This window comes from Chlorocebus sabaeus, chromosome 7 (genome assembly GCF_047675955.1).
Source record: "Chlorocebus sabaeus isolate Y175 chromosome 7, mChlSab1.0.hap1, whole genome shotgun sequence".
NCBI classification, from domain to species: domain Eukaryota; kingdom Metazoa; phylum Chordata; class Mammalia; order Primates; family Cercopithecidae; genus Chlorocebus; species Chlorocebus sabaeus.
Window position 1 is genome coordinate 53849852 of NC_132910.1, and position 16088 is coordinate 53865939.

The 16088-nt window shown below is 38.4% G+C and overlaps 1 protein-coding gene across 4 annotated transcripts in view; it reads right to left on the reverse strand.

The window, feature by feature from the left end:
- Positions 1–16088, reverse strand: part of SLC39A8 (solute carrier family 39 member 8) — a 91651-nt gene that overhangs the window by 51614 nt on the left and 23949 nt on the right. For all 4 annotated transcript variants that reach the window (XM_037990326.2, XM_073017516.1, XM_007999402.3 and 1 more), the window contains 2 exons: positions 9958–10120; positions 1396–1565 (listed from right to left, as the gene is read on the reverse strand). In XM_037990326.2, the coding sequence (XP_037846254.1) occupies positions 1396–1565; positions 9958–10120 (333 nt within the window). The remainder of the gene's footprint in view (positions 1–1395; positions 1566–9957; positions 10121–16088) is intronic.

A 16088-nucleotide genomic window follows, 5' to 3' on the forward strand; every position in this document is an offset into this window, starting at 1 on the left:
AAAAAAAAGGCCTGTTCCATTTACCTAACATTGACATTATGAAAATAAAGTTAAATAAGAAAAGGAAAATCATTTTGCTATAAAAAACTCTATGGAAATTCAAGATATTATTACAGATTATTTATATTGTTAAATTTCAATAAAATAGAAAACCTTAACATCATAAATGTAGAGTCTCTAGTCCACATACAGTATTAGTTTAATTTAATTTGACCCATAAAGCAGATGAGATAATAAACACATATATTATATCATATTAAATATATTATGCATATAATACTCTTTTAAATCAGAAAATCTGTATTGTCATCCTAGTTTTGTTACTAGCTGATTGTAAGGCTATACTCAAATTATTTAATCACCCTGAGTTTTAATATTTTTCATCTCTGCAATTGAAGCTTTGAAATAGATATTCTCTTAGGATCTAGATCAAATAATGATAATAAATCTAAAACCCTAAAAAGTTATATCCCCACTTTCACATATAGCTTGAAAATTAAAGGAAGCTTTAGTCATAATTTTCTAAAAATAATGAGATGAGGGTGGTACTCCCTAAAATACTATTAATATTTTCTTTCTGTATGGAGTTTGCCTCTCCCTCTGTGTGTGCATTGTGGGTGGCAGATATAGTCCATGTATACATATATTTCTCCAGTTCCCGTTTGTGGATCCCTTCTATGAAAGTCTCTTTCTCCTTTCCTTCCTCTTCAACATTGCCTCTCTTTTCCTTTCATTTATTTTCCTTCCTCCATTTCTCTTCCTTATATGGGCACAATGCAGATTTGAAATAAATTGAATAGTGTGCACTATAGTCAAGATCAGATCAATAACACATTTTATCAAAGGAAAAAAAATAAGTTGCTATTTATTTATTAGTCCTCAATTGATATGTTTTCCACAATTGGAAAAAATGAAAAGGTTTGTTGACCGTGCTCTCATTTATTCTCTAGTCACTTATAGCTGTAGTAAATATATGAGGGAATTTAGTGGTATATCTTAAATAAATTACAAATTTACATCTGACATTCGCAGTATATTTGACATTGCACGCTCTTTAGAAAAACAAATAAATAAATAATGAAACTGTGTGTGAAAAAATTAAATTTGCCAAGTGCAAGGCAGAATAAAGTTTTAAGGCCTTCTGAGGTGTCCCAGAGCTGTCTGAGCACGTCCTAGTGGCTGGCCTCCTAGAATATTAATTTTGTCTCTGATACTGACATCCACTGTAGCTTGGGACAAGCCTTTACCATTGCTGTGATTCAGCTTTCTCTTATCCAAGATACTATAAACCAGACCATAAAACGCTGTAAGAATTATGGAGGCTAAAAACATACAAAGTGCTAAAACATTCAAAAGAAACAATTATTCACTGAAACAAATAGCCAACATCCTTACCTCTGGAATAAGTTGGAAAATTGCATTTGAAAAAAGAGTCCCAATAGCCAGCCCCACAAAAAAGGTCAAAATCTTTGGGAAATAAGATTTCTTTATCAGTGGAGTCAAAATCAATCCGAGGAGAGAAGCCAAATTAATAATTGTCACTGACAGGAATCCATATCCCCAAACTGTGGGTCAGAGGGAAAAGAGAGTAGAAATTAATCAGAGCAAGGAACCAAATGAAGTTTTCCTGTACATTAAGCTTAAAAGTGTCTTTAAAAGCTTAAGACACATGTCGTCTTTAAAAGAACAAAATCTACTCAACGAAAAGTATACAGAAAACTGAGAATATAAATTATGGCATAGCAAGCATTAATAGTAATACGGTTTACGTTTTAATCAGCCCTAAATCATCTTTATGGTATTAATGAGTTTTACAGCTTACAGGGAACTCGGAGAACATCTAGAACAGTGACAAACAATCTGAGGTCCACAGGCTCCAAGCCACCTAGTTTCATCTATGGCTCAGGGAATAGATTAAAATAGCACTTTGGGGGGAAAAAAAAAAAAAACAGAGGCAGTGTGAGCCTCAGGACAAAGGTATGGGATGACGGGTGGAGGGCAGAGATGGAGATGGGTCACAGTGGGCTAGCTTCAAGGTGACCATAGCTGCTAACACTGAGCTTGTCACAATCATTTGTCTTCAGACTCCTGAGGACAGCACCTCCTCAGAGAAGGTGGCCCCAGCAACACCTCAGCTCCCCAGCTGGGGCCTCCTGGGAACTAAAGTCAGCCTGATGCAATAAGCACTCAGGAAGTGAGCACATGGGGACAGGAGGGAGCGGCTGCATTACATAACTCACCCTGCGAGACACAGATTAGGCAAAAATGTTCCATACAGAAGAGATGCTGGTGACAGAAGAAGGTGATGCATCTTTCATCTCTCAAGACCCAGGGTCTGGCACCCAGTAGGCACACAATAAGTGTTGCTTAGAATGAAATGAACGAATACTATCCTAAGCTCTATAGCTAATGGCGTGTGTGACCTGTTGCCTTTGGGCCTCAATTTCCCTCTCTCTATCCTAGAGGGGCTGGTTTAAGGAATAAATGGGAACACAAGTGAAACATACCACGGACAGTCACCTATGTGTGGGAGCAGGCTGAGATACAACCTGGCCTCAGGGCTGTGCAACATGTGGCTTTGCCTCTGGCCCCACACACTGTACACAAAGTACAACGTGACAGAGGAGAAAGCTGCCTCTGCGTAGCCACTTCTTTAAAATATCCAGAAAGCATGTTTAAATGGTGGGCCACTTTTCTCCATGGCACTGTCGGTGGAGCACACTAGTAACACCTACAGCTCAGGGAGCATTTGCCATGTGCCAGGCCCTGTGCTAAGTGATCAACATGGGTCAACTTATTTGAACCTCACAAAACCCTGTAAGAGAAATATTGCTACCGCCTTCATACAATTGGGGAAACCAAAGCACATGGAGTTGAAGTAAGCTGCCCGAGTCACACAGATAGAAAGCTGAATTTTGAACCAGGACAGTCTGGCTCCCAGGCCCACATTTTTTAGCAATATGCTTTATTATTCCTTTAGAGGTAATCTCATTTTTAGAAAGGCCAAAGGACTCAACAAAACTGTAAAAATGTTATCCTGAATTATATGTACTTCATTAACACAAGATTGTTCACTATAATTATTATTATTATTATTATTTTTTTTTTTTTTTTTTTTTTTTTTGAGACGGAGTCTCACTCTGTCACCCAGGCTGGAGTGCAGTGGCGTGATCTCGGCTCACTGCAACCTCCACCTCCTGGGTTCACGCCATTCTCCTGCCTCAGCCTCTGGAGCAGCTGGGACTACAGGCGCCCACCACCACTCCCAGCTAACTTTTTATATTTTTAGTAGAGACAGGGTTTCGCCGTGTTAGCCAGGATGGTTTCGATCTCCTGACCTCGTGATCTGCCTGCCTCAGCCTCCCAAAGTGCTGGGATTACAGGTGTGAGTCACCGCGCCAGGCTTTCACTATAATTATTGTTAGTCTAGAATTTCTATGTACAAATAAACAAACTTAGTAAATGTTCATTCAGCCTAGATAATGTGGACCAAACCATGGTTCCTGCCACTACACGCAAACACACACACATACATGCAAACACACACACAGAGTGATACAAAGTCACCTGTGCTAAGTACTAAATGAAAAGGAGAGATTATAAATGGTACTATGTAACTCCAAGAATCATCACAGCACTGACTATGATGACTGCATCTCCTCCAGACACTTTTCTGTCAGTTTCAGGTCCTGGCCATGCCCTACAACTTCACCTAACAGCCCACTTCATTCCCATTTATTACCTTATCACCTTAAACAATACTACTAGTCTCCACAGACATTCCACTTGGAGAGAGTTCTCAATTCCACACCTTTTTTTGTGGTATATCTACATGGAATTTCTCTTAACACAAGCATACTTCTGTCCATCACTAGCCTACATGCATTCATCCATTCAACAAATATTTATAATTTCATTGCGTAGACAAGATATAATGTTGAAAACTAAAATTAAAAGGCAAAGAAATTGTTAAGTGCCAATAGAAGCAAAGCCACATGCACATGTTAAACTCATCAGCTTCCCTGCAAACACCTGCTCCATTACCCTCGCTCACTACCTACATAAATAACAGGAACAGTAGGATCAATTTCAATTTTTCACTTTCCACCAGTTAATTCCATAGACAACTGGTGATCAAACCCTACCAATTCTGCTTCAGGTATCTCTTACCTCCAGCTTCTCCTTCCTCATTGCCAGTGGCCTTGAAGTCAGACCCTCATCACCTCTCACTCCCTCATCTTATATAACGTGACAGTTATCGATCTGGTGCCCCTTCTACTAACTGACATGGCCTACAGACTTATACTAAATCACAAAAATGATCATCTGGTGCCCCCATTTGAAATCGCCCCTCATAAACTGACCCTCACACAGCCTCTCCAGTGTTATTTAGCCTCTTCTCAACATGGCCTTTACCCAAACACCATGTTTTCCCAACCGAACTTTACCTTTACACTGTGATTCTCTGTCTGAAAACACTTTCCTATCTTCCTTGCCTAAGAAACTCATACATGGCTTTCCAAGCCAATGCAAATATCTCCTCTATGAAGCTTCCCTGCTCTCCAGATAGTACTTCCTGGCTGATCAGGATTCCCTTTACTCTTTGTTGGAAACTAATTGGTTCGCTTACCACTTCTTGTGTGCCACAGTAATTTTATCACTGATATGTTTGCCTACATCATATAAACTGTGTGATTCTCAATGAGAAGGGCTGTTTTATTCATCCTCAGTGCCTAGAAAATTGTCCAGGAAAAAGCACACATTCCTTGCTGAATGAATTAATAAATTCCCCATTTCAAGGTGCAGCAGAACTCTGTCAAAAAGACATACCAATCCATCTGCTTATCCACCTTTCTAACTTTCTTTGCCCTTGCACATTTATGAGCACAACTTGGGGGATGGTGGGAGTGTAATTCATCACATTCTGGGCACACTGCATAGCTTCCCCTTCTTGTATTGTTAGAACATTATTCAGAAAGAAAAATGTCTAGAGTTTCCACTCAACTGAAGCACTTTCCACTCAACTGAAGCACCAAAAGAATACATTGGTATGAATCTATTCCTTGCACATCTCCATATATACATGGGACTTTCTCAAATGATATGTTTCAGAGAGGGACCAGTCTCCTAATAAGTGAACCCTGAAAGATTTTTAATAGATTTCAAAGAAATATAGTCATGATAGTTTACATTGATTGAATGTCCACTGTATAAGATTCTTCTAAGATCTTTACCTATTTTAACTCATTTCATTCTCACAACAACCCTATGAGATAAGTACTATTATTTTTCCAGTTTTACTAGTGAGGAAATATGGTTCTATTATGATCCCCATTTTGCAGATCTGCATACTGCCCAGGCTTCAATTTTTGCCTGGCCCCATTCAACTGAGAAACTGTATAGAATGGTGTTTAACAGTGTGAACTCTGGAGCTAGAGGATTTGTGTTCAAATCTCAGCTCATCCCCTCACTGGCATCATAGTTTGGTTCTTTGACTTCCCTAAGGCTCAGTTTTCTCATATTTAAAATGCAGATTAAAATAGCTCATATTTCATAGAGTTTTCACAAGAATAAAATAAAACCAGTTAATGTTGTCCCTGGAATATAGCAAGCTTTTAATAAATGTTGATTATTATTATGTTTAAAAAAATTAGTAAGTAGACCATGATATAAATGTTAGTTCATTTAATTCACTGTTATTCAGTGAAAAGAATAACAAACTAAGAATCAGGAGTTCTCATCTCACCTTAGGTACTACACCTACAAGAAGCTGCTTAACCTCTCTGGAACTTAGACTTACATCACTGGTTGTATTACAGAGTTGGACAATATGATTTTCAAGGATGCTTCAAGTAATATTCTTTATTTTATCTACTATTTGAATTAAATACTATTCTGTAACTTCATCAAAAAATGAAGCAATTTCAGATCATTAAATTATTACTAAAATGCAATTAATTTCTCTCCTAGAGAATTTAACTTATCATTAGTTTACTGTACTCATCAATATCATTTTATAAAGCACATGAAATACATTTCAAAAATAAAATGTGAGGTCTCTGAGAAATTATATTATTTTATCTGCCCACTGAAATGTCAACATAAATGTATTCAAATTCTTGTATCATTTGGATTGCTTTTATGTTCATTTTTTATTGCTTTGGATGGGCTAAGACTTGACTCTTCATTAAGTGAAAAGTTATATGAAAAATCCAGTGCATTTAATTATTTTAAAATGTGTTTCTCAGTGAGAAAAACAATAGGATTACACAGGGGCCAGGGAATGTGGTGAACCTATGAACACATATATAAGAACAAAGACATTCTTATTCCTCTGTGCCAGGCATTGTTCTAGGCACTTACATATATTAACTCATTTGATACTCCCAACAATTCTATAAAGGTACTATTAAAGTAACTGACCCATAGAGATACTAAATAATCATACAGTTGCACTAAAATAAAACAATCAAGATATCACATCAAAATGGCAATAGATTGCCAAGTTAAACATCTTAGATGAGTAGTAACAAGCACTCTACTAGATTACCTAAATTCCTTGAGAAACATTTCCATATCTTCTCCCACCCTATCCCACTCCACTCCAGCCTCATTTCAATTCCTAACACAATATGCACCCTAAGAGGCATTTCTCTTTTTATTGGGTTATCTGTCTGAATATTTAGTGCCTTTATGATCTCATAACTCAGAATTGTTGGCTTTTCTATTTTATAACTTTGTAGTGTTGGCCCTAGAATTCTACTTCTCACATCCTGCTTCTGACTTTCCAGTTCTCAACTCCTAGTTCCTGAAACAGAACTGGGGTTTAAAAATTACTTTTGAATATGAGTAATTAACTTGCACATAGCAACTGGGGTTAAAAAATTACTTTTGAATATAAGTAACTAACCTGCACAGAGTAGAGTATTTGCTTTTTCTGAAACCTCACGTCCTGTACCTAGAGTTATGCACATGTTAGATGTAGTTAATAACAGACCTAACTAACAGGCCCACTACAGCACCTATGTATTGCATAATGTTTGAAGTACTTTACAAATACTAAGTCATTTAATCTTTAGAGCAAGCCCATAAGAAAGGTACTATTTTAGATGAGGAAGTTGAGGCAGGAAAAGGTTAAAGTCATGTTCTCAACATAGTTGGAAAATTACAGAGCTGGGATTTGAGCCCAGGTAAACTGGCTTCAGAGGCTGTGCTTTTACTGTGCAATACTATTAGTCAAGGGTAGTATCCTAAAACATTTGCTGAATTTACTTTTGAAAGTAAAGTGCAAATTGTATTAAACAGACTTGTAGAAATATAAATATACTCTAGCAAAAATATTTGCTTGAACAATTAGCAATTCAAAATTACTAATATTTCAAAATTGAAATTACTGTTATTCACAAAATTGTGAATTATATTGATAAATGATACTTGATGATTTCTATGCTTTGTATATATAAATACAGAATATCAATGAGAACATGGGTTCTGAAGCCAAGACAACCTCAGCTGAATCTGGCTCTACCACATGCAAGTTGTGTAACTTTGAGCAAATGACTTTAAACTCCCTGTACCTTTGTTTTCTTAGCTATAAAATGGGAATAGCAGTGCCTACATCATATAGTTGCATGTGATTAATATGTTAATGTGTAAAGTACTTCAAAGAGTGCCTGTCATATAGTAAGTACTGCAAAAGAACTGGCTATCATTGTTATTTTTGTCATTGTTGTTATCTCTTTTACTCATATAGAGGGAGATTGAAGTGTACATACACAAAGGAATCCGGAAATGAAAACAGGCACTTTCTTTGTTAAGTCTTCCCTTTTTTTCTATCTATACTCATGTCAGATGAGCTCACTCAGAACAGCATCTTTGTTTTTATTTTTTTGAGATGAGGTCTCCCTCTGCCACCCAGGCTGGAGTACAGTGGGGTAATCATAGTCCACTGCAGCCTTGACCTCCTGTGTTCAAGTGACCCTCCTGCCTCAGCCTCCCAAGTAGCTAGGCCTACAGATGCATGCCACCGTGCCAGCTAATTCTTTTAATTTTTGTTGTGATGGGGTCTCACTATGTTTCCCAGGCTGGTCTTGAACTCCTGGCCTCAAGCAATCCTCCACCTTGGCCTCCCAAAGTGCTGGTATTACAGGGATGAGTCACCGTGCCTAGCCCCAGTGTCTTTAAATATCATCTCTAGACAGGCAAATCCCCGGTCTTGACCTCTCCTCTGAAAGCAATCTCCTCTCCAAATGTCTGTGTGTCTTTGTCTACTGGACCTCCCTGTCTACCTGTGTATGTCAATGTCTCAAGGCAACCACGCCAAAAATTATACTCTTCATCCTCACCACTCCCTTCCTCTACAATAAATGGCTCCTCCCAGTCTTCTCCATCCTGGGAAATGGTATAACGATCTCTCCTGTTTCTCTGGCTCAAGCCTTGACTCATTGTTCCCTCTCCCATAATCAATGCAGGGCAAACCATTTAGCATGATCTCCAGGACTCATCCCAAATCTACTGCTTCTCCCACTTCTACTTCCCCCACCTTAGTCCAAGTCCCCATCATCCTGAGCATCAGCTCCTGGCAGTCGCTTCCTGACCAATCACCCTGCTTCTATTCTGGCCCCATTACAGTCTGTTCTTCAGATTGTAGGCAGGTGGAATGCCCTTTTACAGATTTGAATGAGATCACAGCACTCCCCTGTTTAGAATGGTACAATGACTTCACCCTACATTCGGAATAAAACCCAGTCAATTTACCACCTCCCACAAGGCTTCCTCATCTGGCCTCCATCTCCTGCCAGGACGTATCTCCTTCTACCTTCCCCAACAACTCACTAGGCTCCAGTCACACAGGACCCTCTTGCTGCTCCTCACTCATGCCACGCTCATTGCCAAGCTATGTTGGCTGTGCCCTCAATCAAGAACGTTCTTCCCCTAGAGAAGACCTTGCTGTGGCCCTCTCCTTCTGCTCAGATGACACCTCATCAGAGAGGGCTTCCTTTATCTATTTAAGATGACACTCACCCACCATCACTTTCTACCCCTCACCTACTAATATTTTATTTTCTTCATAGCACCTTTCACTCTGAAACTATGTTGTTTATTTGCTTGTTTGTTTAAATGTTTATTATCTCTCTTCTCCACTACACTATAAGCCCTAATAAGACATAATTTTTCTTCTTGTTTACTATTGACTCCTTAGTGCACAGAACAATGCTTGTTATGTCGTTCAATAAATATTTGCTTAATGAACAAATGAAAAAAAATTTAAAATTCCAACATAATTGTCAAAAAGACTCCCTGAACAATTGGTTTATCTCATTGGTGGAAGTTACTTTTCTACACATTCAAGTATGTGAGCTGTATATTAAGTATACACATATTTTATTGTGGTTTAAAATGTCTTTGCAGCAGATCATACCTCTAAAGTACCATATTCATGGCAATACCATTATAGTCACTTAAAATAGCCTCTGGTATTTTCTTTCACCTATGAAAATTAAAACTAATCATTTGGTCCCTGAAGATTTAATCTAGAGATAAGAGAAGCATCTCTTATCTCTTCATTGGTAACTGCAGATAAACTGACAAGTTTTAAAATAATATGGTAAGCAAAAGATAATGGAAATGAAATGATCAATTATAAGTCAAATAAAATGTAATCCAATATGCACAGCATAAAATATATATTGTTTAAAATCAAGAACTGGATTTTATAAAGTTTTTAAGTGTACTAAATATAATTTTGATTCAACAAAGAGAAGAGCATAACTTATGAAGCTTAAATAAGTTATAATTCTTCTTATTCTAAATACTTTCAGAATATAAGTATTATTCTAAGAGGTTCTGTGTAGATTAATTAAAAGCAATAAAGCAGAAAGAGAGGCACATTAACTTCATTTCATAATGGTTTTATAGACTTTTCAAATAAAAGAGAAAAAAATGCTTTCAATATACCTTCTGAATGACTTGGTCTTGTTTTGTGCTTGGGCCGATCCTCACAAGGGTGAAAGTTCAATTGCTGTAAGACTGCTGGACAGATGACAGAGAATTTGGAGCTGGTTATTTGGGTAGCATTTGAAAAGCCATGAAGGGAAAAGATCTCTTCAGCGGTTAAACACTGAAATAGAATAAACAAAACAAAAAGAAAATGTGTTAATAATGTGTAAAAGCACATAAGCAAAAATGCTATAAAGAGACACACACTATTTCGTCTAGATGCACAGCACTCTTTATACAAAAGCCCACCACAGAAATTGAAAGGCCCCTAAAGTTGTAAAACAGCCCACGCCACTTTAAACATAGAAACAAGAAAAATAGAAGGAAAAAAAATCCCTTCTTAATCAACAGACTTCCTACAGCAGAAAAAAGATAAAAATTGGTTTGGGCATATCCAAGGACTTAAATAGAGGTGCACCAACACCATTCAAACAAAGGGCTTTAAAACAATGTTATGTTGTCAGTACCCCCTCTTAGTTTACTTTTCTTCAGTTTGAATGGATATTTTCTGTGTGTTACTGGCATGACTCTCTATGGCATTTCTTGTAGACAAACACCTGACTCCCTACAGTTTCGTGCTAAGAAATTCCTCTCTTCTCTACACTGTAATAAATATAAATATAAAAAGTTGTTTTAAAATATGTCTTTAGCACAAAGTGTTTTTTGTTAAAATATGCATTATTCTCAGTGATGGTGGGTAGCTTTTCTATATTAGATTAAGTTTTGAAAATAGTGCTGGGCTGTTTAGAAATTCATTAACTATTAACGAGGACTAGAATCTGCGTTAGGAAAAAACTGCAAAAATAACTTTTTAAAGGTATAATGTTGTTCTCACATTTTAACTGTAAGCTCTCTTCCATATACAGTACTTGCATTATTAAGAAAAATATAAAATAAATGCTAAAGAATGTCATAAGAATTATAGTGTGAAAAACATCCATTCCTTCAAATGGAAGAGTCTGTCTTTAATAAATGTAATTTAGGCAAGTTATTTGCATGCTTCAACCAATGTTTAAACCCCACTAAGACCTTAGCCATGGACTATGATCTGAATTATGTCTCCCCAGGTTCACATGTTGAAGCCCTAATCCCCAGTGTGATGGTATTTGGAGAAGGGGCCTTTGAGAGGTAATCAAGTTTAGATGAGTGCATGAAGTTGGGGGGCCCTGGTCCAGTAGGATTAGTGCACTTATAAAAAGAGACATCAAAGAGCCTGATCACTTGTTCTTTCTCTGCTATATGAGGAAGCGAGAAAATGCTCTCTGCGACCCAAGGAGAAAGCCCTCACAGACAGCAACCATTGTGGCACCTTGGTCTTGGACTTCGAGTCCCCAGAACTGTGAGAAAATAAATTTCTGTTGCTTAACCCACCTAGGCTATGGTATTTTGTCATGGCAGCCTGAGCTGACTACTACACTATGAATGGTATCAATAACTCAAAAGTTGATGTTAACTGTTTGACCATAAGATGCTGTAATTCCCTTTATGACAGAAACAATGAAATTTAAAATGTCGTATTTTGATACAAGGAGATCACTACTGTTTATAAAGGAAAAATGAAAAAACATCAAATACACCAAGATCTATGCAGTTTTCCAAAGCTAAGATTACAACTACCTTACAGAAAATGCACATTTAGATTTTTTTTAATGTTTAAGTATGTACCTAAAATTGTTCCTTATTCAACCCACTCTTTTGAGTTTATGATTAATGATAGCTGCGTGCCATTCATAGAAGAGGATACACCACACCCAATGCCCTTTTAACAGTCTTCCCTTTAACTCAGAATGATGTATAATAAACTAATGGAGGGAGAAAATACCTCAAGATTCAACTGGGGAAGGGAAAGTGTGCACAGCTTATTCATCACCAAGAAGGCATCCAGAAGCATAATCGCTAGACTCAAAAAGTACACAACCCTTGTGGTTGAACTGGACACTGTGTGTTTCCAGGAAAAAATAGGCATGATAGCACATGATAGCACACACAGAGAGCACCACTGTTTCCCTGTAAGGAAGACTTACCCTACTTGAACTTTAAATTCCTCCAGCTGTAAAATAGGAGGAAAAAGGGAAGATGCCCCTAGATAATCTCCAAAGACTTTTCAGAATTAGCATTCTAAGACTCCCTAACACCTGATGACTGTTAAGCAGTTCTTTTTCAGACTCAAATTGCAACCCATTCCTGAATCAGGACGCCCACTTGCTAAGGCACAGTCAGCATTTTTTAATGAAGTAAAATGCAAAAGAATAGAAACTATAGACTATATCACACATAATAGGGTAAGTATTGCTTAACCAAACTTTAGCTTCAGTTACACATCATATATAACATGCACATGTATACTGGATCATGATGTAAAATGTATTTCTTATTGTGAATGGCAGTCACGAGCTTGAATGCCACCACCCTTAAGGATGTCAGAATTGCCCACTGTACATCATTAAAGACACCCTCCTATGTACAATTAGACAAAAAAGAAATAGTGCATTCAAATAAATATATAATTAATACCATCGGATAGCTTAGCTGTGCAGCATTTGTGTTGACATTTTAGCCGGACAGGTGGTCAGGGATAGTCGCGGTAGCCATGAAGAGTGGCAACTGTCCAATCACCAAGAAGAACACAGAGATGTAGAGATGATAAAACTCAAAGCCTCACCTCATGATAAGAGAATGAGAACAGAATGCTAACAGTGCAGCAGAACTGAATTAATGGCAAGCCTGACTTATTTAAAATAGCTATCTACCAGCAAGTGGAATGAACACAATTTTGGACAGTGGCCTATTTTTGGCTTCAAACAATCTTGATATTTATTATACTTTGACTTAACAAAGTTGAACCCAAAACAAAAGAAAGCCGTTGTCTTAGAAAGGGTGGTGCCTCCCAGAGCGGGAACAAACAGGATGAGAGTCCAGCGCCTGAAGAGTGAGGGCAACAAAACCAACCGGTTATACCATGGACAAGGAGGCCCAAACACCCTCACAAGCACACCCTTTCACCTCCAAAACAATGAACAAACACATTACAGAAAGGGTAGGATCATCCAGGGCTCCTCAGAAAACAATTCAGGGTGATTGTACGGAATGCTATGTGCCTTGATGAAACTCCATGTGCTTTCACCAGCTCCTTCATATTTATGACAGCTCTACTTCTTTTCATGTTTGTATTTATGACACTGCTGTTCTCAAGCATGCTGCCCTGATGTTTGCTGTGGCCTTTTAAGGTTTCAGATGTCCTCGTGTTCATCAGGTTGATGTTTTTCATAAAGACATAAAGACTCTTTCTAAGTTTGAAGTTAAGCTCCTATTCACTGGTCTCTTGCCACATTAGGGTGACCTCAAATGGGCCTTATATATGTGAAACATCAAAGTAAGGTAGCATTAGAGGTAGAGGCTAGGTATATACTACAAAAGAGACAGCCTAGTATGCTCAAAACCGTTTCAGCAAACAGTTCTGTGCATTTTGGCTTCCGCTTCTGCTCTTCCTTCTTCCTCACTAGTTTTTATAAGTCAGAAGTTTTTCTGCCTCTTTCCTAAACATGTCCTTATGGGAAAGTGGGGGACTGGTTCAGGGAGGGGATGAAGGAAGCTCAAGGAATTAGGGCAAGTTCCTTCCTTAGCATTATACACAATTGAAATTTGGTTATAATAAATGCGGAAGAGTGGCAAGATCTGAAAGCTTCAATACTGACAGATTCTCTCCTTGGCTAAACTGCATACAGGCTCCTCTGAGCCCAGGCCTCGACCGTAGTATCCATCCTTACAGGACCTGCATCACCCAGTGTTAGCAAGAAACTTTCTAATCAGTTTAAAGAGAGTTCCCCCACCCTCCATATCTGATCACCCTGGTCCTGTCTTCAGCAAGAATCCTGTCAGGTCTGTTTAACCAAAATCCCCCCTACCGTTAACGTTTCCTCTTAGTAATTTTCCATTCACTGACCACCTCCCCACTCCTACCCCTCCTCCTCGACTGTAAATCCCCACTTGTCCGTGTTGTATTTGGAGTTGAGCCAAGTTCTGTACCGAGGTCTCCTTTCCCCTTGTGATCATTAATTTTGTGTCAATTTGGCCACTGTGTTCCCAAACTAAACATTATTTCTATGCTGTTAAACATTATTTCTGAGGTGTCTGCGAGGGTGGTTCCAGAGGAGGTTAGCATTGGAATCAGTGGACTCCGTGAAGTAGACTGCCCTCCCCAATGTGAGTCCAATCCATTGAAGGTCTGAACAGAACAAGAGGCAGAAGAAGGAATTTGTCCCTTTTTTCCTTCCCGATCGCTTGAACTAGGTCATTTTATTTCATTTTCTCCAAAACTCCCTCTAGAGTTTACACCACTGGCTCCTCTGGTTCTCGGGCTTTCAGATTCAGACTAAATTATGCATTGGCTTTCCCAATCTGCAACCTGCAGACAGCAGATCCTGGGACTTCTCAGCCTACACAATCACATGAGCCAATTCCTCATAATCTCTCTCTCACTCTGATATATAGAGATATATATTAGAGATATATATAATTTTTATATATTATATAATTTATATATTTTTATATAATATATATTTTTATATATACACACACACACACACACACCTCCTGCTGGTTTTGTTTTGTTGGAGAACTCTAACATACCCCTATTACAATGTTTCCTGAATAAAACCTGTTTTTACCACTTCAACTGCTGTTAGGCTCTGGTTTTTTAACACTATCAAGTATAATAGCCATGTAGTTATACTACAGATTGCATTAACTCCTTCCTTTATTCTACAAATATTTATCAAACCATAAAAGTCTAGGTATAATATTGACGGGAGTAGTAGAAAGTGGGGAAAGCTGGAGGATGACAACCAGGAAGGAAATAGTACAAAGATAAATAAGTAAAATTGCCTTCGATTAGCAAACTTAAATAACTGTGGCAGAAATAAATCAGATACATGAAGGTCTATAGAACCAGAGAGAAAATTATAAATTCACAAAAAAACCACATAATAATAAAGAACTCTGAGAATCCACAAGAGGGAGAAATGATATGCAGAGGAAATAGCCAAAAACAACGTTGACAATAGAATGCTGGGAGAGTATAAAGAGGATGCTGCCACTGCTGTTGATAGATGCAGGAGGCAGATAAAAGGGACAGTCCTCGGAGAATCTCTCTCCGCCTGCAGGGAGGGAGAATAGGGTGGAGCCATGGGAAGTTCCCGTGTGTGCAAGGGGGAGGAGCCTGCCCTCTTCAGTTCCTGTGTTTGTGACCTGGAACCAACCTGTGAGATGGCAGCCTGTTAGCAGGAACTCCTCTCACTTTGCTGAGAGGTTGTTTTTTCCTTTTTTCCTTTTTGGCCAATAAATTCCACTCTCCTCACCCTTCAATGTGTCTATGTGCCTAATTTTTTCAGGTCGTGTGACAAGAACCCAGTTTAAGCTGAACTAAGGAACAAAGTTCTGCAACACTGTGATTAGGGAACCTAGGAAGAGAAGCCCATTTGGCAGGATGGTGGCAACTTTGGTTTCAGACATTTCAAGTTGCAATGCTCCTGGAACCCCAATGCAAATGATTGGTGAGCTTTCTCTGAGAAAAGTAGAGCCCAGAGATAAGGATGTGGCTGCTTCTGCAAAGAGGTCATAGCTGAGTGGGAGTAGCGGAGCTGATCAGGAGGATCAGCTTATAGAAAGAAGAACAAAGGCTTGTGAATACAAACAATTTGTGCAAAAGCAAGAAAAGGAGCCAGTGTACAAGCCCTAGTGAATTAAGCTCAGAACATAAGAAACAACCCAGGCCAGTCAAATTTGGTAGCTGTCTGTGGTTTTTGCCTTCCTGGAATGATGAAAGACATGTAACCCTTGGGTTTTTGTCCCATCTGGAAACAGACCTCCTTACTGCCATGGGAACTCCCTTCCATGTGATTTTGGTAAGCATAGGATTACCTGGATCCTATACTCACCTGTGCTACTGAAAAACTCTTTCTCCACTAGTCCTGCTGTGAGTCTGGGACATCTTAAGCCATTTCTGCCGCCATGTGAAGGAAGACTAACTAAGAAGTGGAGAAAGACAGATTTTCAATACCATCACAACACCCTGGATACAGTTGTACCTA